Here is a 25,939-nt window from a genome sequence, read left to right as displayed (position 1 = left end):
CGGCATATACATCTGATGCATGGTATCCATCCATCCATCATCGATATCGCTTCTCCTCACAAGGGTCGGGGGGCGTGCTGGAGCCTATCCCAGCTGCCTTCAGGCAGTAGGCGGGGTACACCCTGAATAGGTTGCCAGCCAATCGCAGGGCACACAGAGACAAACAAACAACCGCACTCACAATCACACCTAGGGGCAATTTAGAGAGTCCAATCAACTTACCATGCATGTTTTTGGAGTGTGGGAGGAAAGCGGAGTACCCGGAGAAAACCCACGCGGGCACGGGTAGAACATGCAAACTCCACACAGGGAGGCCGGGGGCGGGATCGAACCCACGACCTCTGAACTGTGAGGCGGACGTGCCAACCAGTCAACCACCGTGGAAAGAATGTGATGATATTCATCATCATAGCGTAGTCATGCAAGCAGACTTATTATTTTTTAATAGTAGGACATAGTCAATTTGAGAAGGGCAAAACCTGAAACCACCCGATACACACCCTCTTAATTAAGCTTCACCTTTTGGCAGGCACCGAACCTTGTCTGGGTCAAGACATTCCTGGCAACAGGCCACAGCTGCTCAGCTTCCAACTTGTATTCATTCAAAGACAACATGAAAAAAATCATCAACACTACTTCTTCGAAAATACATTGTGAGGCTTTTTTCACTTTGTTTTGGGGTTAAAGATGGTATAAATAATGTGTCTAGCTTGTTGTGTACAGTGGGTATTACGCAACTTTGATTGGTATTTTCAATGATTGACTTGAAGCGCCGGGCAGGTGCGCAGTAGTGGATGTGCTCCATTTCAAGACTTGAAAACAAAGAAAAGGATCTTTCTGAAATGTGAAGGGAGACCAGAATTGGAGTGATGTGCTCCCTCTTCCGAGCACTTTGTTCCATCGAATACACGATAAAGACACGATATTTCATGCTGACCCTGATGAGCTTCATTGTTGTTTTGCAAATGTTCACTCATTTGGAATTTGATGCCTGCAAACCCGTTCCAAAGAAGCTGTGACAGAGGTGTGCACCCTGGGTCCTCCGTTTAGTCACGCCTACCCATTCACCCCACCACACCCACAAAATACAGAACTTGAACTGCCATAAATAAGTAGGAAATCATTCCAATGGATTCTTGTTCCTGGAGAGGAATGGGGGGGGGGGGACGTTATGATGTAATAGAGTGCAATGTCTTATTTCAACCAGCAGAGGACAGTGTTCGCTGTTTTAAGAGAGACGCCAAAGCTTTGAAAAGTGAGAGCCACAGGTCATGTTGGCACAGCCAGAAACATTTTTTTTTTTTTTAGAAACAAAAATAAAAAATAAAAGAAAAAAGTGAGGTCGAATGAGTCAAATCTTTTATGCTACATTAACTGAATTTGATTGGCACATTTCCGCCGTGTTGGACCTGAAACTGTTGGCCATCGCTACTCGCCCGGCCCTCCTGCGAAGTTGAAATTGTGACGAAGCCACAACCACAACCAGAGGGGAGGCCGGGGTAGCACTACTGGACCCCCCTGAAATCTGATTGGACCCCCCAGGTGCTACCCCAGATGATTGACAAATCGCGGCACCGACTGCTAAGTCCCCCCTGTACAGTAGTTGGCGCTATGTACCACAAAGCGTTGCAATCCACGTTCATTAGGTGAAGAAGAATCGCCACTGAAGCAGAGGAAGATTTGAATCTGATTTTGTGTCGGTTATCGTGGCGACAGAAGACCAACAAAGTAACGAAAAAGAAGGAGACGAAGGATACCCTTCATGGACAGTGAAATCCTCGTCGTAAAGTAAGTTTTACCGTGGTGTCCCAATGAGTCACAGCTTAAAATTGCTTTTGTAGATAGGAGATTTTTTTTGTTGCTACAAGCAGAACGCATCTCATGGCGTCTAGCTTCCAACAGCCGCTGAATATCAACGTCTACATTTAATTCATTTTAGGTGATATTTATATACGTGTTTCTTCTATGATTATAGAGGTATGAAACTGGAGAAGTGGCCAGCCAGCTGTTTCATGCTCTGTTGCCTTAAATGAAACGTAACGTGAACACGGCAGTTAGCCTGGTGTCAACTAGCTTATTTTAAAGTCTGAATATTAAACGTTCGTGTACGGTGGTTTATTTGCCCTGACTTAAGGCTTGAAGTATGGATTTAATAACATTGTGTGATTATAAGTGATGCGAGGGGTTACGTGAACAAGACTGGCATATTTTTTCATAGGGTCAGTTGAGAATGAAAAGGCAGGGGGAGAAGATTTATGACCTCTTTTTAAAGAGAACCAAGTCAGGAAAAGATCAGGCAGGCAGGCAGGCAGACAGCCAGAATTCAGGTCTGCTAGCAGCTCGAGGGACGAGTCACGAGGAGAGAGAATGTGATCCACACAGCTCATCACCAGGTCAAAGCATAGAAGCAGTCACATGCTCACTTCAGTAGTCATTTGAAGTTACAGGGTTCCTACGCTAGTATGGAAAGTATGGAACTTGATTTTCTATATTTGCAGGTCTATAGCAGTATGGAAAATGGAAACATATTTATCTTAATAGTTATCTGGGATTTCTTAAAATGCCTGGATTAATTTTGCACACACCACCTATCTACAATCTCCTGGAAATAATTTAGTGAGATACTAAATACAATATTTAATACACACAAATTCAGAATAATTCAAACATGTTTTTTCTTAATGGCGATTGTATGTTTAATTTGCTTACACTAATATTTTTATTTTTATACAATATAGTTCCATTGAGGGGGGACACAGAAGATAAAGGTGGCAGCTCCCTTCCTGGGACTCGTCCAGAAAGGGAATGCACAATACAGCACAGCCCATCATCACCAGGTCAGAGTTTCATCACCAGGTCCCAAACTATCCTTGGTCTAAGTCTTAGACCAAGGATAATTTGGGAGTCAAACAGTACCCCTTGTCATAGTTAAAACCTGCCGAGTGTGTGTGTGTGTGTGTGTGTGTTTGAGTGTGAGTGTGAGTGTGAAAGAGGGAGATTGCAGGGAGGGATGGAGAGAATTTGTGAGTATGAATGTGTTGGTGCATTTTCACCACTTTTGTAAATATAAGTTATTATTAATGCATAATTGAAAAATTGTTTTACATTTTCAGCATTGTTAATAAACTGTAAATTATAGATACATAAATCTCATCTCCTATGTGCAGAGTATGTACATTTCAACATTTGACACTCCGATTGCAATAGATAAATCGAGAAATACATTTATGGCCACCCCCTGGCCACCCCAAGGATAAAAGTCCAGCTCCGCCACTGCACGTAATGGTGGGCCCGCCGGGCAGGGGCGCCTTTGCGCGTGACTTAAACTGCGTGTGGTGCAAGTGGCGCCGGCAGAGGGTTTCTCGGACCTGGCGGTGCAGGTGCTGTCTTCCCTGTCCAAGAACTACATCATGCGGTGATGGGCGGTGGCGTGTCGCTGCTCTTCCTGATGGCCCTGCTGTGCGGGGAGCCCGGAAGTTCACCAAACGCGTCACCCAGTAGCTGAGGACAGGTAGAGCCCGCCCATGGTGGGGTCTGGACACGGTCACAGTATGCACCCTGCCCCTCATACACTCTCCCGGAAGTGGATGCCAACCACTCTCTATTAGCCTCGCCCACTGTCAGAGGCCCCCGCCCAGTTTGTTTTTCTTTTTTTTTTTTCCTCCACTTGCTGGGCGGGGAAGTGAGGGAGTCGAACGTGTAAAAGCAGAAACATTTTGAACAAAAGCGATGTAGGCTCCTTTGTGTGGCTTATTTTTGTGACGTTATGCACACTTTGTCAGGTGATTGACAGGTGAAAAGAACTGGATAACTGGACTTCAAACGTGGGAAATCAGTAATAGGTATATGCAATTTTTACAATGGCATCTCGATTTCATCCTTAATGTAACACAATACTTGAATTTTCAATTGCTGCAATGCAATACAATACAATTTATATATGTATGTGTATATGTATATGTATGTATATATGTGTGTATATGTATGTATATGTATGTGTATATATGTATGTATATATATATGTATGTGTATATATGTATGTATATATATGTATGTGTATATATGTATGTATATATATATGTATGTGTATATATGTATGTATATATATATGTATGTGTATATATGTATGTATATATATATGTATGTGTATATATGTATGTATATATATATGTATGTGTATATATGTATGTATATATATATGTATATGTGTATATATGTATGTATATATATATGTATATGTGTATGTATGTATGTATATATATATATGTATATGTGTATGTATGTATGTATATATATATATGTATATGTGTATGTATGTATGTATATATATATATGTATATATATGTGTATGTGTGTATGTATGTATATATATGTATATATATGTATATGTGTGTATGTATGTATGTATGTATATGTGTGTATGTATGTATATATATATATATATGTGTATGTATATTTATATATTTATATTTATATTTATATAATTTATATAGCACCTTGGCCACTGCCCACCCATTTTCATACCTCTACTACAACTCACACACTTTGCTGTCCACTGCCTGGACACAAATCTCAGATCCAGACGCAGGTCATTGAACTGTGGGCGAGCCACGGGAGCATCAGTGGGGTCAGTTGGAAATGCAAGCTGGACTTATGATCGTTTGTCCTTGAGCGGATTGATCAATTAATTATAGTCGACTAACTGGATTATGCGCTGATGAAATTGATATTATCTATATTCTGTTCAATGTGTATATATATTCCACATTTAGTGTGCTGACATTTATTTGTTTCTGTCAATACATATCTAAATCCAAACCTCAGTCTCCTGTTCACTCTCTTCTCGAGCGAAGCCGAGATTGTTCGCCAGCTTTTTGATTGTTGCACTACAAGTGTGCCCTGGTTCTTGTTTTTTGAACCAGGTGCGACACTTGTTTTTGTCTGCCTGTCTGTCAATGCGTTGTAGTGTCTTGACACATTTTATTGAGTTTTGTTTCCCACAAGCATTTAATTAAACCAATGACCAACTGAATCGAGACACACTTTCTCGTGAAAGGTACAAGTGCGTCATGTCATCACTGGCTAATTACAGAGCTCCAGTTAATGGCGAACTCTCAAAGAGCAAACAAACATTCTGCATCGGGCAAAATCGAATTTGCGCAAAGTGGAATGAGGCAAGATCATCTTCTTGGTCTTTTTAAACGACATCAGCATTTATCAACACTCCCGTCTTCTCCGACCCACTTCGGAAACACTCGGCTTATATTTCCCGAAGATGTTCTTCGTATTAGAGAGATTGCAGATGTGATCAGGTTAGATTTCTTCCATGGAAGTGGAATAGAATCTTTCTGTAATCTGTTTTTGTTTTTTTATAAATCTATGTCCTAGTCCTATGTCTGGGTTCTTTCAGACTTTTTTTGTTGAAACACCTTTTAAGATTTGAAATTTTCCAATGGCTCTATCAGGCCTTCGTGACTGAAGGATGATGGATTTATTTTTTGGGGAAACAAGAAATCATTTCTGGTGAGTATGATGTACTTTATTGAAAGTTTTTGATGTTTTAGTCACACCATTTGCTAAATATTGATTGTGAAGTGCTCCAAATTAAACTGTAGCTTGGCAATTTGGCATTGTCTGGAGGAAGTTAAATGGGCTACCGACTGCGTGTTTCTTGCTTTAGCAACAATGCTAACCATTCCAAATAGGGCGAATGCCTTTCTTTGTAATGTCGCGTTTTTGTGTATTTTGCCAAATTGTGATTGGAGAGTGGTGGATTAGGTCACCCAAATCTCAAATAAAGGCCCGCATCCCAAATAGTGACTTGATATGACATGATAGTTCCCTTCACCGCGGTGCAGCCAATTGTAGTACGGAGCACTTTCTATTCAAGTAAATATGTCGTTGATACGCCGGATGACAGGATAGGTCCCTTGACCGCAGTCGCTCCCACTGAAGTCATCCAGTTCCAGAGCCTTGATGTAGGCTCCTCCAAATGCATTATTGACGATGTACTGGGCCTGGATGGGCAGTAGGAAAAGAGACAAAAATGCTGTAACAGCTGAACGAGGGACAAAAGAACGTGCTTGAGGTTTGACTACCTTGGCGTCAATGGTCGCATCTCTGTCGTAGCGAACCGACCCAGGAATCGAACTGACGCTGCACACCTGAAAGTCCGATCTCATATTGTGACGTCATGCCTTCTCATTGGTTCCAATGATCCACAGTCTCACATCTTACCTCGTATTTGGCCCAGACATCCGGGGTTTGGACAACTGGGCCCGACCCATCTCCAACACCATACGTAGCGATTCCCATGTTGAGCTTTGCTTTTGGTGCTCCCAGAGTGAACCACGTCTGCATTGCAGTTTGCTAAAAACGTTCATCGACAATAGGACAGAAATCAGAAGGGTGAGGCCAGGCTTGTGCAAACTGCTGTGGGCTGCTGTTTGCAACGTAAACAACCACGCCCGGAGATACGAGTTGACAACAAAAACAAAAAGGATGTATTTTTAAAATAAAATAAAATAGTGTCTAAAATAGTCATCTTGTACTATTAAAAAAAAAAAAACTAACACAGCAAGCCCTTTTCAACACTTTAGTCAGACCAAAAAAACAACAGACGTGTGGAGTGGGAAATAGTATAGCTATGTGACATTTACGAACATGACTTTTTTTTTGTCGCGTCTCATCTAATTAACTGAATCCCTGACAGATTGATTGTCACCTGTTGAATCAATTCGCATCCTTCCAAGTTTCTGTCCGTGGCCTTCGCATGAAAACATTCTCGTGTCGCTTCGGCCATTCATTGACAAATCATACCGGAGATAATCGTTCCGTCGTGGTGCTTGCTTACCGCGTTGGGAAATGGCGCCGGGCCGACGATAGGTACACCAGCATATCGGTCAATGTCGAAGGTGATCACATTGAAGAAGTCGACGTGACTGTTGGTAAAGACACGCAGGAGTTATTTCCCATCTTTCAGCAAGGCCACCAAACGATATTTGTATTTACGTGGCAAGCTGTTGGACTTGATAGCTTTTGAAGATGTCAATTTGCTCAGGGGAGACGGTTGCAGTCAGCTTCTGGCTTCCCAGCGCAATTTTCAGTTCCTGTTCAGCAGAAGGCCGCAGTGAAGTCTTTGCAAACAATCAACAAATTTGCTCCCCGTTTAGAGGAGGGCGATTTCGAGATCAGACCTGCGTGAAATTTGTGAATTTGGCTTTGTCGCCTTCTTGATTGACGCCAGTCTTAAACACCCACACGATGTTGACGCCATCGAATTGTTCAGCGTTGATGACGGTCATTACAGATGCGATAAAAGTGGTCCTGTTTGCCACGGTAAATCTGTGGGGGAAAAAAGAAGCAAGCTCTCTTGAAGAACAGTGCCACAAATAAAAACATTTGTTGTTGTGTGCTTGCAGTTGGGAATGCTTCAAAGTACTCTGCTGCCTTGAGATACGAGTTGAATTTGCACAGTGACTTGTCATTCAAAATGCTTGTATCGCAAATGATCTTTCCCCATTGAAATAAATGAAAGTGCCATTTAATCAAGTTCACACCCCCCCCCAAAAAAACCCAGTGTTTTTGTAAATGAGGAAAAGTGCACTCTATAGGCTTTCAAATCCAGATGAAAAACGATTCTTTTGTTCACATTCCCTTGATTTAAGGTCTTTCTCATTTTTAAAATTAATTGTACTCTCTCTCAAAGCGCCACTTTGCAATTACTGGCTGATGTTGCAAGTTGATGGAAAGGTTCCCGTAAGGGGAATCCCAGCAAGTCTCAAGTACAACGAGGCCTCAATTGGATCACTGCGTTTTGTGACTTACATCTGGCTGGGAGTCGAGATCAGATTGATTTCCAAAAAGGTTTTAAGGCTTGGATTGCTGTTGGGACAAACACGTTTCTCTGTTATCAATTGACCAATCTAACAACGACGCAAATAGTGTTCAAAGTCTGACCTGCTCTTTAGCCCGTTGAGTTCTTGAAATTGAGCAGTTTCACTTGCGCTTGGTGAAATCGTGAAGTCTATAGGGTCAGGCTTGATGGCGCTGAAGATGATGTGGGAGCACAAACCCGCATCGATGTTTTGCGTAATGTTAAAGGTGTTGAGGCTTCTGCTCTGATAGACGCACACCAGTCTTTGGGAGATTGCCGCGTCTGAAACGTGAAAATCGCCAGCGGTTCCTTAGCAACGACAGCACATTTGCCGCCATCGGCAAATCCGTGCGTGGACGTGAACTTACCCAAAAGAGCGATGAGCAGACCTTCGAATGAATGGGCAGATTTCGTCAAAACTTTCAAAGTCAAACAACCCGGTCGGAAGCTTTCAAAACATTGCGTTCGTTGCTGCGACTTACCGGCTAGAAGGATGAGCTTCTGCATCTTGTTGCTGGAAAGATGCGCAAAACAAAAGCCGCTCACTCAACGGGCCAAGCGAGGCCGACCTTCTACCAAGTGATGTCACGACACTTAACACTTGGACAACAAACGGGGCAAGGGCAGCCAGGAGCGAGGCCACTTTTTTTCTTTTTTTTTCTTTTTTGACTTCACGCAAGATAGGCGTACATGTTGTTGTCAGTGCAGAGAAATTGATTTCAAACAATAGGTTGGATAGCGGTCCCCAAAAAATCGTTCTTACCTTTTGCGGGATCGTGAGTGACGATTTACCAAACAATCTGAATGGTTGAAAGGAAAAAAAAATGCAGTCTTAAGACAATTTAACATGCACAGAAAATGAATCTGAACACAGCATTCTGGATTGGACCCATTCAGTGATTCCGGTGTGGAGTTTGCATCCTCTCCCTGCGCGCAAGTTTTTTGTTTTTGTTTTTCAAGATACTCTGGTTTCCTTCCAATTTTCCTTTATAAATTGTCTCATGTCATGGTTTGTCAGAAAGCCCTCAAATTATGGACAACTTGAAATCTCAGTTTGAGACAAGTTTGAAATAGCAGCTTGTGCCAACACTCCAAAAGGGTTTGCATGCAACGTTCAAGTTAAACCGTAAGGATCCTTTGCATTAAAGCCAACTTCATTCTTTTCATTCAGGACCGACCACATGAAAGAAATGGCTTGCTGTAGAATCGGAGCGAGGAGGAGAAATGCTTACGAAGTTGTGACGAGGCTGTCGTAGGCCGCATATGGCATATGCAGAGGGCGGGAGCACATTACATCAGTTTTACAATCGCTGCTTCGGCTCCCCGTGTGTCTCAGGATCCACGTGAAGGTACTTTGATTCGTATTTAAATGTCTTAACGGTCTTGGGCCATCGAGCGAAAGTTTAGTCGGAATCGCCGACGGATGGCCGTTTAAAATCGGAGGCAATCCCCCCCGAAAAAAAAGGCGAATGACGGACGACGGAAGGGTTCCCACGCTGCAGATGGATGACGGATAACGGACGCGCAATTTGTAGTAAAATGCCCAGCCCTGTGTAGAAGAGACTCAAACATTCTGCATTTGATCCTTCGGAGCTCCGACACAGATGCCAAAAAAACCCGTTGGGCAAAAGACGCACGGTTGGTTGAAATGTCTTAGCTTTTGAATATAGACAATATTAGTCCGCTGAAATGCAAAGTAAAGAGCAAATCAGTCCTGGATGATGATGAACTTACCAAGTGGGTGAAAGCTGCAAGAGGCTCTCTGTGGAGAACTGATGCTTGACTTGGAGATGGTCGCCTATTTATCTGCTGACTGGGTGGGGCGACTGACCATTTTTACAGGGAAGGGAATGTAATTGCTTAATTAGGGCAATTAAGGCTGTCGTTTTTTTTAATCAAATACTTTGAGGTTTAATTGCGGGAAGAAGGAAGTAAATCTCAAATGCAGCCAACGCAGCTTTGTATTTGGTGAGCTGTGAAGGTTAGTGTTGACAGGTGTCACATGTCCTCCAATTGAGGAAAATTGCCTTTCAATTGATGATGTTTTTTTTATTTTTTTATTTTATTTTTTCAAATTGTTCTGAATTTTCTCACGCTGAGATTCCAAGAGGGTACAAAATATCTTTTGGACGCTTAAGTTCTGTATGAATTTGGGCCAGGTGGTTGGAGACCTGATCTTGCTCAAGGGCTGTTTGGAACCTGACCTTTTTTTTTTTTTTCTTTGGAAGCCGTAACCGTTGCCCACCACGGGACTGTCTCAACTGTCTGGACTGTTTTGAGCCTTCAGCTTTGCTGGGATTTGACCTGACGGTTTGTGCTAGCAGCAACTAGCTTGCACGCACCGCAGCAGCTAGGCAGCTATCCACAGCTAGCCACCAGCAGCCCTGGAGCGGCTAGCCAAAGCCGGTGATGGCCAGATGCGGCCTTCTCCAAGACTTGAAGCTTTCCATCCGGTGGAGTCTCTGCACGCGACAGTTTCGCATTTGCGTTGAAGCAGCGTACTAACTTCTGGTCGCTAGGCTAGCGCATAGCAATAACAATGACAGCATCCAACTCTTCAATCTCAAACTCAAATTTCCGTGGATGATTTTCTGTCGGATGTTACAGAGCAAACTAGCAACGGAGTCATCATCATTCTATCGTTGTGCATTTTCTGCACTGTCAGTTTGAAATCATGTCCTGTTTTTTAATCAAGGGATGGATTTTAATTTTTTTTTAAATCCGATTAATCAAAAACATAACTGACAGATTAATTAATAATTAAAATAATTATTAGTTGCAGCCAAGGATGCACCTGTTCAATCCCGCAGCAAATTTTCAAGTCAGCCAATTTGTATAATTGAGAAATGTAATTATTAATATTAGTTATAATGAATTCTAATTTGTGAAACTGAATGGAAAACAATTAGCTATCCACCTTCCATCAGCCGAGCCGCTTGATCCTCACGAGGGTAATTTTGACGTCTCTATTATCTTTATCTCTATTAGAGACACTTTATGGAAGAAGCCATCTTATGATTTCGCATTAACATAAGGTGTAACATTGGATTTAGCGATTGAAGATTGATGACCCTTGCTGTACATGTGCAAAAAAAAAAAAACAAACACCAAAAAAAAACAAAGACCCCAAAAGCCCATGCCAAGTTTTTAAACATTGTTTGAAGCTAAATGTGACAAAACGTTGTTTTGTTTTGTATTGTTTTAACATGAAAGCAGCTCTTCGTTTTGTTTGCCAACTTTGAAAGCACAACCTTTCTGGAAATGCCAGTGCATTGTGACATGTCGACTTCTGTCATTGTGAGTTGACCTCAATTCATCTTAGCCAAACTCAGAGGCGCTATTCAGATTTTTAAATTGAAATCCATCGCCCTGCCACGTTTTTATTTCTTTGAAAGCTTTATGACCCTCCCTGCTACTACCCCTCTGGGTGCCCTCAGGGGGAAAATCAGATGGTGCCCCCCACCCAACCCAATATAAAAAAATTTTGGGTGGCCTGAATGTTTTTGTGCGTGTGTCAGAGGTGCGACTGAAGGGTAAATGGATACATTACAAATGTGCTTAGGAATGTGATCAAAGTGCCCTAATGAAGTCATGTAAATTGAATTACGTTTTGATTACTCCATGCAGATATGTTGGGGAAAAAAAAGAATAAAATGAACAAAAAGTCAACACAATGTTTATTTTGAAATATTTCTCTTGTCTTTCCTGTCTTATAGCTGTTTTGGAATGCTGGAGGAAGCCTGAGCACCTTGTGAAAGGTAGAAAAGTTCATTTCACCCCCACCACCCCACCGTCTTATACAAACACGCACATGCACGCATCCTGTTCCATGACTGATGACGTTAACAGCCAAAAAGTTTTCTTTTTTTTTTATTTCCCGATGACAAATTTTGCCTATGAAATTGGTCATATGTCATTTCAATAGTAAAGTTGTGGGGGATTTGTGACGGGAATTTGTGAAGTATTTACTTCCAAGTTGCGCTCGGAGGTCTAGCATGCGAGCACTTTGAGCTCCTACATGATATCAAGCAATCTGGATGATTTTGACAGTCCACCCATTTCTTTGTAAATGAACGTTATTTAAAATGAACAAGTCCTGCAGTGAATACGATCCGAAACAGTCGCCGTCCATTCCCTTCGAGTCACTTTGCTAAACCCAACACGTATCCAGCCGGCGCTGACCAGCTGTCTCGATCAGCAGTCATTTAATTGTCGGCCATCAAAAACCTACACGTAGGATGACCACTGAGGTCAATTGTGACCAGTTATACACTTAACTCCGCAAAATCTCATTTGGCCAACAAGTTTGAGAGCAGCGATGGCTCAATTGCGTCATTTCTCTCCCTGCATTAAAAATGTAATTGTGCAAAATACGTACCTGGATATCTGATCTGATGACGTTTTGTTTTTTTTCTGCAACGCGATTTATGAGATTTGCCTGGGAAAAAAACTCAACCCAAGGCAAAATGTTGTGGGGTGGGAGACAATATTTTTGTTTTGATCAGCATGACATAAGCAATTGATCAGAGACTTGGACATAATCCTATGCTCGGTTGTTCCAAAGAATTTGCAACTTCCTCAAAGCAATGAGAAAAAAAAAAGCAAAGGTTTTTGACGTTAACAAGTGACACAATGACCTGAAAACTCAAGCAAGTCGTTTGGAGAACTTCAGTTCCGAACTGAGAAACGTACCAACGCAACTGAAAAAGTCTCAAAATAATGGTTTGACCTTCTTTGGTGATTTTTGCATTTGCGCCCACCGTACCTTGTAGAAGCTCCAAACGTAACAACTCGCTCATTTGTAGCGCAACGAGCAGCAAACTGTTTATTCATGCCGTTCATTCTATTCTGCTGAGTGAAAACGAGTCCAGAGAACTTGACGACAACAAGATCATTATGTTGTCATGAAAGCAAAGCTATTATTTTTAATAGCTGGACATTGTGAAGGGTAAAAGCTGAAAACAATTGATACACACCCTCTCGACTTAAGCTTCGCCTTCCCTTTTTGGCAGGCACCAAAACTTGTCTGGGTGAAGGCTTTCCTGGCAACAGGCCACAGCTGCTCAGCTTCCAACTTGCTTGCCAGTTATATCCCAAGACAAAATGAAAAAAATCATACACATTGCTATTTCATAAACACATTGAGAGGCATTTTTCACTTTTTGGGGGGGCTGAAATATTGTATAAATGATGTCTGTAGCTTGTTGTGTGCAGTTGTTCTAACACAATTTTGATTGATAGTCTCACTGATTGTCGTTATGAATCTATCCCAAACTGATCATTAAAATACAAATCCCGATTCCAATCAAGTCGGGACGTGGTGTCAAATGTAAATTAAAAACAGAATGCTGTGCATTGATTTGCAAATCCTTTTCGACCTCCTATATCAGCTCAACTCAACTTCGTTTATAGAGCACTTCGAAACAATCAATTGCTGCATGCAAAGTGCTCTACATTCCGGAAAAGAAAAAAAAAATCAGTCATACGATCACAAAGACTGGAGTGAAAACCGCAACGCAAATGAATCATTCATTTGTATCAATGAATCGGCTAATTCATCATTCAATTAATACCGACACAAATACAGCAGTCACCACGAAACCTCAGACAGACATCTTTGTGAAGGCTTCGTGAAGTTTTTCAAACCTTTCCGCCTGACCAGTTTGTTCTAACTTGCGAAAGTTCGCCTTACCCCTCCACTGCCCCCATATGGCGTTAGATTGACGCCCCAATAACGTCAGCGCAATGTCAAATACCGCATGCAAAAATGTGTTTTGTATGTAATGTGAAATGTGGCGTACGAAAGCACGTTCTGCGCTTTCAAAAATGTGTTTCACGTGTACAAAACGGTCCGCGCGCACAATGATTGATTTTACGCCTGCCTTCTCTCCGCTAGCGTACAATACGCTGATTCACACATGCAATACAGGCGTGATAATCGTGCCACAATAATTAACCAATTTACACGCTAAAAAGTGTGACGTGCAGTTGTTCGTTCAAATTAATAGCTACCACCTAAAATGATTGATTTCATTGCGGTCTTCGTACTAAGAGCAAACAGGGAAATGAGTAGAGTACCAAGAGGGATCACACTCTCCCCTCACTCTCTTGTGTTGATGTTAAATGTGTTGCATATCCACTCCTGTGTTAAGTAGGGTGACCATATGTCCCGATTTGCGCGGGACTGTCCCGCATTTGAATGATTTTTAACGCGTGCCGCAAATTGACTCGCTGTCCAGCATGTCTGATCGGCAGGCACCAATTTTCAAACGTGCGTCTAAAATCGAGTTTTTTTTATTAAACGCCCGATGGCTGATTTACTATTCAAATCCGCTTACCTTATGGGCACACAGTTCTGCGTTAATGCTTTGACAAAGTGAGTGAGCGGAGAGTTGTAATGTAACTGCTTTATTTAACAGCGGTCATTGTTTATATGTCAAAGCAGCGGACGTGCGAGAGGTCAGTCTCTGAACGGACCCAGGGAGCGCTTCCATTGGTCAGCTCTTCGGGTTGCTGATTGCCTCGCTGGTTTCCATGCCGCTTCCGGAGCGCCGACTGGAACACCCTCAGTCCGTGTGTGGAGAAACAAATCGCGCAGGAGCAGGTTGGGTGCTACGGAAGCGTATTGTATTCACGTGAAAGAAAAATCCTGTTTTTCTGAGTCATTTTTTGGGAGGGCCTTTGTTTTATGGATTTTTTTTTTTACTGTTTTATGGAATAATTTCTTTTCTGTTTTTCAGAGTCATTTTTTTTCTGTTTTTCTGAATATTTTTTGTCTGGTTTTCGGAATAATTTTTTTTTCTGTTTTTCAGTATATTTGTTTTTTGTTATAGAAAAAAAAATATTCCCAAAAAACTGGGAAAAAAAAATAAATAAAAAAACAAAGGCCAAAAAAAAATACTCAGAAAAACATAATTATTATTATTATTTTTTTCATGTGAATGCAATATGCTTCCGTACTACGGTGCTGCTGCATGTGAATGTTCAATTGAATCTGGCGGCGTGATTCATTTGAAGTCAATGTAGCGCGGTTGCGTGCGGGCAGGCAGGCGGCGCGAAGCACCGAAAATCCGCCCATTTGGCGCAGCTAAAACAAATGAACCTTTTTCCCGGTGAGCCAGGAGCTTTTTATTGCCGGTATGTTTTGGCTTTTCTTTCTTTAATTTTTTTCAGCTGTTGAATTTTACCAAGACAGCGATATTGTTTGCATTAGATTTAGCACAGTATCGGCCACTTGATTGCCATGTCGAAACCTTTTTTTTTTGTTTTGCCAGTGGTCGTCTACTACCAAGCAACGCCCCTCCCCGAACGGATGTGCACGAATGAAGCGCCTGTTGCATTCAGGTTTCAAATTTCCCACAGTCAAACGCCAGCGCTCCTTCTTCTCCTCCTCCTTTTCCTTCAGCTCATTCTTCCTCTCCTGCTTTCTTTTCTTCTCCCCTCCGTGTAGTCTGAATGTGTGCAGTGCATAGCGTTCCCGCCGGGGTGTTCCCAATGCAAGTAAGTATGCGCAGTTGGATAACTAGTGGTGCGTTTAAATCGTTCGGAGGCAATTTTTGTCCTTTGCCCATTTCGCCGAGTAGGTCAGGATGAACTTTGGCCGCCTCGTGACCACGTCACACACATGAGGGACAATTAGTGGGATAGACTGAAATGCACCTGCGTCCTTGCTTAGCCGTCCCTTTTTTAAAATTTGTCGTCCCTCGTCCTCCGTCCCAAAAATGGGCATCCGTCCGGGACGGAGGGACGGACCGTTCCGCCCCTGGGACCGAATGCCCACCCCTGCTAGATAGTACTTAAACATTTTATTAAAATGAGAAGTACTGCAAATAAAAAAAAAAAATGAACCTGCCAAAAGTATTAAAATAATTTCTATTCAGCATTACAATACATGTAGAAAAATATGAACACAATAAGGGGGAGAAAACGTTATGATGAAATAGCGTGCAATGTCTAACTTTGACCAGCAGATGGCAGTGTTCGCTGTCGTAAAGGGACGGGCCGGGATGGCCACGTTTACACTAACAAGTCCATTTTATATTTTTGATCAGGAAAATGAAAAAAAGTTGTCATTTTCTATCTTATAAATACATTTTGGAGAAATTAGGAAATAAGTGACTCTATGAATAACGCCCCTTGTTAATGAGCAGAATGGCCGCGCCCCCTACCGTTCTATCCTTGTTCGGCCGGGGGTCACGCGAGGGACCGATTCCAAACTCCCCATTGGAAATCATTGTACTTTCATTGCTTATAACACCCAAAAACGGCGATCCATTGGCACCAAAATTTATGTGGACATCTCTACTAATGCCCACTTCAACATATCAAAAGGATCAACCTGTCCGTGGCTGATTTATGAGGATGAGGAAATGTGGAAGTCAGCAGAGCTACATAGGCTGGAACCAGCGCACACTGATTCTTTGCTTAAAAAAAACAAAACAAAACACTGCTTCTTTGCTGATCACGGTTAGGACGGGCCAGACATTAAACACCAGTCAGGATATTTACAGAGACTGAATTGGAAATGAGACGTGCATATTTATTTGGATGAGGAGTGCCCCAGATTTTCGGCTTACGACGCGCCGTCCAAATTGGAAGGTAAGAGTCTAAATGGCACGTTCCAATGCGGCCACTCTCTCGGCTGTGCAGTCAGCCTCGCTGGAACTTTTCGTTCGCTGTTTGATGACGGCTTTTGTCACTCTCGCGCCGCTTCACTCGGGCAGAAGGGGGCTCGTCTTCACCTCCTCATGCTGGGCGGACAGTAAGGAGCTAATGTTGTTGTGCTAAAGCCTTTTGTTTTAACGGCCTGAAGCTAGTTGTTGCTAAATTTCCGCTGTCCCAATTCTACCTTTTAACCGGGGAGGGAAGCGGGGGGCTCCAATCTGCCTGCTGCTGCTGCAAGCCGCGTCTCTCTCCCTCCTGAGACACGAGTTTAGCGTCGCTAAATGTCCAAAATATGACCAGTCGGGGTTCGTGTGCGCATTCGTGCTCTTGTCCGCTTCAGCTTGTGAAAGTGGAGGAGCAATCGCCACGGTATTTTTGATTTTGTGGAGGTGATCATGATGAGATCACGTTTTATGTCAATAAATCCAAACTATTGTGCAGAACACTTTTATACTTTCACAGTTTGAGGTGGACAAGAGTAGTAATGTGCATTTGCATTTTGGGGGCGATCGGTCACCGTTTCAAACAACAGAACTGACAAAGCGAGCAATGTTACCAAGCATGCCTTCCTCGCGTGACGTAGACCGCTGAGACTGAAAACATAACATAAGGGCGTGGAAATTTGTCGTAAACCTAATCACAAAGTCTTTTGAGGTGGGCATTTTAGTACTAATGTCGTTTTTACATGCAAACCTATTATATAAGTGCCAATGTTATGCTCACCCAAGTCTCTCTTTAGGAGAGATGTCAAAGCTTTGCAAAGTGAAAAAGAGCCTCAAGTCATGTTGGAACAAAAATAAATAAACAAAATAAAAGTCAGGTCGAATGAGACAAATGTTTTGTGCTCCATTGCAATACATATCGAAAAATATGAACACAATGAAGCGGAGAAAACACAAGGAAAGAATAAAAGTGAGGTCGAATGAGACAAATGTTTTGCGCTCCACAAACCAAATTTGATTGGCACATTTCCGCCGCGTTGGACCTGAAACCTTTGGCCATCGCTGCTCGCCCGGCCTTCCTGCGAAGTTGAAATTGTGACGAAGCCACGCAATGGTGGGCCAGCCGGGCAGGGGCGCCTTTGCGTGCGACTGAAGTTGCCTGTGGTGCAGGTGGCGCCGGCGGAAGGTTTCTCGGACCTGGCGGCGCAGGTGCTGACGTCCCCGTCCAAGAACTACATCCTGACGGTGATGGGCGGCGGCGTGGCGCTGCTCTTCCTGATGGGCCTGCTGTGCGGGAGGTTCACCAAACGCGTCACCCAGGAGCTGAAGGACAGGTAGACCCCTCTGCATACGCCTACAGGAGGAACCCTGCCCCTCATAGACCCTCCCGGAATGCTCAAAGCGGATTTCAACTACTTTCTATTAGCCCACTGTCAAAGGCCCCACCCATTTTTGTTTTGCTTTTTTTTCCCCCCTTGCTGGTCGGGGTACCAGTCGGGGACGTATGAAAGCGCCTTCCCGCCAGTAAAAAAAAAAAAAAAAAAAAAAACCAACAGCGACTGTTTGTCGCTGTAAACTTTTTTTTTTTAGTGGTGGGAATGTGCTTCCATAGGGACGTGAGGGAACCGAAAGTGTAAAAGTAGAAAAAAAAGAAAAGCAAAAATGTCACATGACCTGCTCATCTGTGGTGTATGAGGTGTGTTTCAGCTACGGGACTGCCAGGCGGGCTTTGCCAAACCGCCCCACCCTCCCTCCTTCCTCATTTCTCTCCTTCAACTTGGCTTTAGTTTCGCTTTAAAGCGCCGCAGGCCAGGGGCGGAGCCAGAATGTGGCTAATGGGTGGGCTTTGAAAAATCCGGGTGGGCCTGAATATTTCTCTCACTGAGCACAATCATACTGTTCCGACGCATCGTATATTCAAATAAAATGACAAACTGAATAGAGATCGATCGAATAGAGAAAGATCTTCCTTAGACAACCACAGTTATGCCATTCTAAATATTCCCAAAAATTGAATTCAATGAAATAAAAACCACAATGAAACTTAAATGCAAACATAATTCAATAATAATGAATAATATAGAAAAAATAACAATAAAATTTTTAGTAAACACAAATTTCAAAGTATATATTTTTTGCATGAATCTCACTGGGTGGGCAGTCTGTCAATTTGCGTGGGCCTGTGCACACTTAGGACCACGCATGGCTCCGCCCCTGCCGCAGGCACATTCTGACTTGCCATGGCTGTCCTGCTTTTGCACCGCGCCACACCTGTTCCATCAACGCAGCAGCGCTCCAGGCAGCCAGGTGGCCATTTTTGCGATGTCGCCGCACCGTCCGTGATGCTTCATGACATCCCTGCGCAAAGACAACCACTGCGCAGTGATCCGATTCTTCCGCAAATGTTCTTTGAAACGTCATCGCGCAGTTTATTTAATCAATTTGGGCAATTGTAGCACCTGAAACCGTATATTTTCTTGTTGAATAATATTGCAATTGATTGGTGACCTTTATTGGCGAGATGAACCGGCGAGCAAGAATCTCCCTCGGAAGAAAAAAAAGGACGAGACGAGAAAAAAAAAAAAAAAAAAAAAAGAGGAAGGCGCGTTGCTGTAGCGATGGTTGGTCCAAGTGCTGTTTTAGTCTAGTGTTAAGAGCAATAAAAGTTCAAGCTCGTTCCACACCCCTCCCGTGTCCGTTGAGTGGTTTAACACAATGCAAAATTGATATGGTTTTGCTCTCTTTAAAGGGATGTTTGGGTCGGGATGGCCATGTTTTCACTAACAAGTTCTTTTTTATATATTTGTGATCAGGAAAATGAACAGAGTTGTCATTTTCTATTTTCTCAATAAATTTGGGAGAAATGAGGAAATAAGTGACCCCCATGAATAACGCCTCTTGTTAATGATGCAAATGGCCGCACCCCTTACCATGCCATCCCTGTTCGGTCGGAGTCACTGGAGGGACCGATTACAAACTCTCCAAATCAATGTACTTTCATTGCTTATAATGTCCAAAAACGGTGATCAATTGGCACCGAAATTTATGTGGACATCTCTACTAATGCCCACGTCAACATATCAAAAGGATTTAGGATTTAGCGTCGCTAAATGTCCGAAATATAACCAGCCGGGGTTCGTGTGCGCGTTCATGCTCTTGTCCTCTTCGGCCTTTGTAAGTGGAGAAGCCATCACCATAGTATTTTTGATTTTGTAGAGATGATCATGATGAGATCATGTTTTATGCCAATAAATGCAAACTATTGTGCAGAACACTTTTATACTCTCGCAGGTTGAAGTGGACAAGAGTAGTAATGTGCATTTGCATTTTGGGGGCGATCGCTCACCGTTTTAGACAACAGAACAGACAAAGCAAGCAATATTACCACGCTTGCCTCCCTCCCGTGATGTGGACCCGCTGAGAACGAAAAAATAACAAGCCGAGCTCCAAATGGGGTCGGGCCAATCTGTCGTAAATCTAATCACAAAAAAGCCCTCAAATCATTACTGAGTGTTGTTTTGTTTTTTTGGGTGTGGGGAGGTTTAGTACAGATGCCATTTTTACGTGCAAACCTATTATACAAGTGCCAATGTTAAGCTCATCCAAGTATATATGATTTGAACTATCCTTCGTTGTTGGGCTCCTGTAGCTATGAGCACTTTGACATAAATACAAGGTGCCCTCTGATTGTGTTCTTGATTTGGTATGTGTGTGTTTTGGAAGAGGAGGGGGCACAGAGCATGTTCATCCTTTGACTTGTGACTTTGGGGCGTTTTTGCCAAGCCTCGTGTTGCTTTCAAATCTAAAATGAGACGATCGAAAGTGGCGAACATAAGTTTGTTGTTCATTTCCAAGTGTTTGTTTTTGTCTACCATCATGAGAAACAATCAATGCGTTGTAGTGTCTTGACATATTTTATTGAGCTTTGTTTCCCACAATTAGTTGATTAACCAATGGCCAATGAATCATGTCATCAGTGGCTAATTACAAAGCCCCAATGAATGGCAAACTATCAAAGAGCAAACAAACATTCTGCGTCAGGCAAAATCGGATTTGCACAAAGTGGAACGAGGCAATGTTCTTCGTATTGAGATATCGCAAATGAAATATGAGATTTCTTCCATGGAAGACTTGAGGCAACATCAGTGGTGGAACACAATCTTTCTGTGTGGTGCTCTGCTTTTTTTTTTTCTTTTTAAATCTTTAAGTCTGGGCTCTTTCATATAATTGTTTTGTTTAAACATCTTTTAAGATTGAACATTTTCCAATGGCTCTATCATGCCTTCGTGACTGAAGGATGATGGATTTTTTTCTATTTTGTTTTTTTTGAAACAAGAAATCATCTTTGGTGAGTATGATGTACTTTATTGAAAGTTTATTTGACGTTTTCGTCACACTATTTGCTAAATATAGATTGTGAAGTGCTCCAAATTAAACTGTAGCTTGGCAATTTGGTGTTGTCCGGATGAAGTTAAAAGGGCTCTGTAATGCTCTGTAAATATGACATGATAGTTCCCTTCACCGCGGTGCAGCCAATTGTAGTACGGAGCACTTTCTATTCAAGTAAATATGTCGTTGATACGCCGGATGACAGGATAGGTCCCTTGACCGCAGTCGCTCCCACTGAAGTCATCCAGTTCCAGAGCCTTGATGTAGGCTCCTCCAAATGCATTATTGACGATGTACTGGGCCTGGATGGGCAGTAGGAAAAGAGACAAAAATGCTGTAACAGCTGAACGAGGGACAAAAGAACGTGCTTGAGGTTTGACTACCTTGGCGTCAATGGTCGCATCTCTGTCGTAGCGAACCGACCCAGGAATCGAACTGACGCTGCACACCTGAAAGTCCGATCTCATATTGTGACGTCATGCCTTCTCATTGGTTCCAATGATCCACAGTCTCACATCTTACCTCGTATTTGGCCCAGACATCCGGGGTTTGGACAACTGGGCCCGACCCATCTCCAACACCATACGTAGCGATTCCCATGTTGAGCTTTGCTTTTGGTGCTCCCAGAGTGAACCACGCCTGCATTGCAGTTTGCTAAAATACAGGGAAAATATTCATAGATAGAGGGACAGAAATCTAAAGGTGTAAAGGGATTATTCAGAAAGTTCCAGAAATTGGAATTTTGAATTTAACTCGAATATTGACTGCATGTAAACGCAGTCACTATGGTGCTGGGGACAAAATGGAGGCGGAGGCACGGGCGTCGTAAAGTCGAAACGTCGTAGGTCGTGTACGTCTTAACTGGAGGAGTGCCTGTATGTATTTTTAAAATAAAATTGTAATCTTGTACTATTAAAAAACATTGCAGGCGTCAGACCCAGTCCTCGTGCCTCCCAAATCCTCCCTTCTCAGTTTGTTCAACCATCGTCAAGGACAGCAAGTCCTTTTCAACACTTTAGATTGGTCAGACCAAAAAAAAAAAAACACCAACAGACGCGTGGGGTGGGAAATAGTATATAGCTATGTGACATTTATGAACATGACATTTTTTTTGGACACGTCTCATCTAATTAACTGAATCCCTGACAGATTGATTGTCACCTGTTGAATCAATTCGCATCCTTCCATGTTTCTGTCCGTGGCCTTCGCATGAATACATTCTCGGGTCTCTTCGGCCATTCATTGACAAATCATACCGGAGATAATCGTTCCGTCGTGGTGCTTGCTTACCGCGTTGGGAAATGGCGCCGGGCCGGCGATAGGTACACCAGCATATCGGTCAATGTCGAAGGTGATCACATTGAAGAAGTCGACGTGACTGTTGGTAAAGACACGCAGGAGTTATTTCCCATCTTTCAGCAAGGCCACCAAACGATATTTGTATTTACGTGGCAAGCTGCGGGACTTCATAACTATCGGCGATGTCGGTACTCTCAGCGGAGACACTTGCAGTCAGCATCTGGCTCCCCAGCGCAATTTTCAGTTCCTGTTCAGCAGAAGGCCGCAGTGAAGTCTTTGCAAACAATCAACAAATTTGCTCCCCGTTTAGAGGAGGGCGATTTCGAGATCAGACCTGCGTGAAATTTGTGAATTTGGCTTTGTCGTCTGCTTGATTGACGCCAGTCTTAAACACCCACACGATGTTGACGCCATCGAATTGTTCAGCGTTGATGACGGTCATTACAGATGCGATAAAAGTGGCCCTGTTTGCCACGGTAAATCTGTGGGGGGAAAAAAGAAGCAAGCTCTCTTGAAGAACAGTGCCACAAATAAAAACATTTGTTGTTGTGTGCTTGCAGTTGGGAATGCTTCAAAGTACTCTGCTGCCTTGAGATACGAGTTGAATTTGCACAGTGACTTGTCATTCAAAATGATCTTTCCCCATTGAAATAAATGAAAGTGCCATTTAATCAAGTTCACCCCCCCCCCAAAAAAACCCAGTGTTTTTGTAAATGAGGAAAAGTGCACTCTATAGGCTTTCAAATCCAGATGAAAAACGATTCTTTTGTTCACATTCCCTTGATTTAAGGTCTTTCTCATTTTTAAAATTAATTGTACTCTCTCTCAAAGCGCCACTTTGCAATTACTGGCTGATGTTGCAAGTTGATGGAAAGGTTCCCGTAAGGGGAATCCCAGCAAGTCTCGAGTACAACGAGGCCTCAATTGGATCACTGCGTTTTGTGACTTACATCTGGCTGGGAGTCGAGATCAGATTGATTTCCAAAAAGGTTTTAAGGCTTGGATTGCTGTTGGGACAAACACGTTTCTCTGTTATCAATTGACCAATCTAACAACGACGCAAATAGTGTTCAAAGTCTGACCTGCTCTTTAGCCCGTTGAGTTCTTGAAATTGAGCAGTTTCACTTGCGCTTGGTGAAATCGTGAAGTCTATAGGGTCAGGCTTGATGGCGCTGAAGATGATGTGGGAGCACAAACCCGCATCGATGTTTTGCGTAATGTTAAAGGTGTTGAGGCTTCTGCTCTGATAGACGCACACCAGTCTTTGGGAGATTGCCGCGTCTGAAACGTGAAAATCGCCAGCGGTTCCTTAGCAACGACAGCACATTTGCCGCCATCGGCAAATCCGTGCGTGAACGTGAACTTACCCAAAAGAGCGATGAGCAGACCTTCGAATGAATGGGCAGATTTCGTCAAAACTTTCAAAGTCAAACAACCCGGTCGGAAGCTTTCAAAACATTGCGTTCGTTGCTGCGACTTACCGGCTAGAAGGATGAGCTTCTGCATCTTGTTGCTGGAAAGATGCGCAAAACAAAAGCCGCTCACTCAACGGGCCAAGCGAGGCCGACCTTCTACCAAGTGATGTCACGACACTTAACACTTGGACAACAAACGGGGCATGGGCAGCCAGGAGCGAGGCCACTTTTTTTCTTTTTTTTTCTTTTTTGACTTCACGCAAGATAGGCGTACATGTTGTTGTCAGTGCAGAGAAATTGATTTCAAACAATAGGTCGGATAGCGGTCCCCAAAAAATCGTTCTTACCTTTTGCGGGATCGTGAGTGACGATTTACCAAACAATCTGAATGGTTGAAAGGAAAAAAAAATGCACTCTTAAGACAATTTAACATGCACAGAAAATGAATCTGAACACAGCATTCTGGATTGGACCCATTCAGTGATTCCGGTGTGGAGTTTGCATCCTCTCCCTGCGCGCAAGTTTTTTGTTTTTGTTTTTCAAGATACTCTGGTTTCCTTCCAATTTTCCTTTATAAATTGTCTCATGTCATGGTTTGTCAGAAAGCCCTCACATTATGGACAACTTGAAATCTCAGTTTGAGACAACTTTGAAATAGCAGCTTGTGCCAACACTCCAAAAGGGTTTGCATGCATCGTTCAAGTTAAACCGTAAGGATCCTTTGCATTAAAGCCAACTTCATTCTTTTCATTCAGGACCGACCACATGAAAGAAATGGCTTGCTGTAGAATCGGAGCGAGGAGGAGAAATGCTTACGAAGTTGTGACGAGGCTGTCGTAGGCCGCATATGGCATATGCAGAGGGATGATGATGATGAACTTACCAAGTGTGTGAAAGCTGCAAGAGGCCCTCTGTGGAGAACTGATGCTTGACTTGGAGATGGTCGCCTATTTATCTGCTGACTGGGTGGGGCGACTGACCATTTTTACAGGGAAGGGACTGTAATTGCTTAATTAGGGCAATTAATGCTGTTATTTTTTTCAATTAAATACTTTAAAGTTTAATTGCGGGAAGAAGGAAGAAAATCTAAAATGGCAGCCAAACCAACTTTGCGTTAAGTGAGGTCAAAGTTGTCACGTGTCCTCCGTGTCAGCCAAAGTAGCTTTCCACCTGTGATGTTTTGCAACCAAGCAATTTTGCCACCCCGAGATTCTTGGAGGGGCCCAGATATCTTTTAGACACTTAAGGAGGTGGCGTGGCTTAGGGGTCGCGCGGTCGTCTCGCAAGCCAGAGGTTGTGAGTTTGAGCCCCGGCCCTTTTGGACATGTTGAAGTGTCCTTGAGCAAGATACCGAGCCCCCGGTTGCTCCTGATTCTGCGTCTTCAGTCGGTGGATTGGAAGTCGCTGAGAAGTGATTTGGGCGCATTGATAGGTGGAAAAGCACTGTACAAGTCAACACAATGTCATTTGGGCTGTGTTGTTGGAAGTCTGGTCTACTCAAGGGATGTTTGAAACCTGTTTTTCTCTCTCTCTCGCTCCCTCTCTTGGGAAGCAAGTCCCGTAGCCCACCACGGGACTGTCTCAACCGTCTGGACTGTTTTGAGCCTTCAGCTTTGCTGGGATTTGACCTGGCGGTTTGTGCTAGCAGCAACTAGCTTGCACGCACCGCAGCAGCTAGTCGGCTAGCCGCAGCTAGCCACCGGCAGCCCTGGAGCGGCTAGCCAAAGCCGGTGATGGCCAGATGAGGCCTTCTCCAAGACTTGAAGCTTCCCATCCGGTGGACTCTCTGCACGCGACAGTTTCGCATTCGCGGTGAGGCAGCGTGCTAACTTCCGGTCGCTAGGCTAGCGCAATCAAAATGACAGCATCCGACTCTTCAATCTATACGCAAATTTCCGTAGATGATTTTCTGTCGGATGTTACAGAGCAAACCAGCAACGGAGTCATCCTCATTTTATCATTTTGCATTTTCTGCACGGTCAGTTTGTAATGATATCCTGTTTTTTAATCAAGGGATTGATTTTTTTTTTTTTTTTAATGTGATTCATCAATTAATCAGACATAATTGACAGATATATATATATATATATATATATATATATATATATATATATATATATATATATATCATCATTTCCGACTTCTAGCGAGCATGCTGATGAGCTGATCATTTGAATCAGGTGTGTTGTAGTAGGGAGAGATCCAAAACAGGCAGGATATGGCTCTCGAGGAACCGGAGTTCCCTACCCCTGTAATCTAAAAAATGTCACTTGGTTTGCAGTGTTCTGCTCCCCAATTTGTTTTCTCACTGATGTCTGTTCAATCCTTGAGCACATGTTCAAGTCAGCCATTTT

General features: G+C 43.0%; 3 protein-coding genes across 15 annotated transcripts in view; 1 reads left to right on the top strand and 2 right to left on the bottom strand.

Moving 5' to 3' along the window:
- Positions 1 to 1,566: 1,566 nt before the first annotated feature.
- Positions 1,567 to 25,939, top strand: part of LOC147149307 (relaxin-3 receptor 1-like) — a 35,603-nt gene continuing 11,230 nt past the window's right edge. For 2 of the 13 annotated variants that reach the window (XM_086027225.1, XM_086027223.1), the window contains exons 1-6: positions 1,567 to 1,788; positions 2,739 to 2,837; positions 11,593 to 11,634; positions 15,151 to 15,220; positions 15,327 to 15,376; positions 17,653 to 17,816. The gene's annotated coding sequence lies outside the window, so the exon portion shown is untranslated. Of the gene's footprint in view, positions 1,789 to 2,738; positions 2,838 to 9,047; positions 9,226 to 11,592; positions 11,635 to 14,318; positions 14,481 to 15,150; positions 15,221 to 15,326; positions 15,377 to 17,652; positions 17,817 to 25,939 lie in introns of those variants that run through there. The other 11 variants (XM_086027231.1, XM_086027228.1, XM_086027227.1 and 8 more) reach the window with 11 other exon arrangements.
- Positions 5,529 to 9,668, bottom strand: LOC147149309 (acidic mammalian chitinase-like). Its single transcript, XM_086027241.1, has 12 exons — positions 9,611 to 9,668; positions 8,640 to 8,676; positions 8,359 to 8,390; positions 8,245 to 8,265; positions 7,960 to 8,158; positions 7,828 to 7,884; positions 7,197 to 7,344; positions 7,012 to 7,109; positions 6,854 to 6,941; positions 6,238 to 6,369; positions 6,099 to 6,164; positions 5,529 to 6,017 (listed from the first exon to the last, which is right to left on the bottom strand). The coding sequence occupies exons 3-12, from the start codon at positions 8,381 to 8,383 to the stop codon at positions 5,886 to 5,888; spliced, it is 966 nt and encodes a 321-aa protein (XP_085883367.1). The 5' UTR covers positions 8,384 to 8,390; positions 8,640 to 8,676; positions 9,611 to 9,668; the 3' UTR covers positions 5,529 to 5,885.
- Positions 20,384 to 24,487, bottom strand: LOC147149308 (acidic mammalian chitinase-like). The gene is made up of 12 exons (XM_086027237.1): positions 24,402 to 24,487; positions 23,933 to 23,969; positions 23,652 to 23,683; positions 23,538 to 23,558; positions 23,253 to 23,451; positions 23,121 to 23,177; positions 22,505 to 22,652; positions 22,320 to 22,417; positions 22,162 to 22,249; positions 21,394 to 21,525; positions 21,255 to 21,320; positions 20,384 to 21,173 (listed from the first exon to the last, which is right to left on the bottom strand). The coding sequence occupies exons 1-12, from the start codon at positions 24,430 to 24,432 to the stop codon at positions 21,042 to 21,044; spliced, it is 1,041 nt and encodes a 346-aa protein (XP_085883363.1). The 5' UTR covers positions 24,433 to 24,487; the 3' UTR covers positions 20,384 to 21,041.

This window comes from Filicampus tigris, chromosome 4, assembly GCF_054856515.1.
Source record: "Filicampus tigris isolate MCC_2025a chromosome 4, RoL_Ftig_1.0, whole genome shotgun sequence".
In the NCBI taxonomy this organism is placed as follows: domain Eukaryota; kingdom Metazoa; phylum Chordata; class Actinopteri; order Syngnathiformes; family Syngnathidae; genus Filicampus; species Filicampus tigris.
Note: the sequence above shows the minus strand (reverse complement) of the source record. Positions and strands in the feature narration are given on the sequence as shown.

Excerpts from the sequence above, each read along its gene's own strand:
- LOC147149309 (XM_086027241.1), bottom strand. The coding sequence starts at position 8,383 with ATGCAGAAGCTCATCCTTCTAGCCG. Across the intron at positions 8,266-8,358 it reads GAAGCTCATCCTTCTAGCCG|GTCTGCTCATCGCTCTTTTG; the intron begins GTAAGTCGCAGC and ends ATTCATTCGAAG. Across the intron at positions 6,165-6,237 it reads ATGTCTGGGCCAAATACGAG|GTGTGCAGCGTCAGTTCGAT; the intron begins GTAAGATGTGAG and ends TCGGACTTTCAG.
- LOC147149308 (XM_086027237.1), bottom strand. The coding sequence starts at position 24,432 with ATGCGGCCTACGACAGCCTCGTCACAACTTC. Across the intron at positions 22,653-23,120 it reads ATCTCGACTCCCAGCCAGAT|ATTTACCGTGGCAAACAGGG; the intron begins GTAAGTCACAAA and ends TTCCCCCCACAG. Across the intron at positions 21,526-22,161 it reads CGGCGCCATTTCCCAACGCG|CAAACTGCAATGCAGGCGTG; the intron begins GTAAGCAAGCAC and ends CCTGTATTTTAG.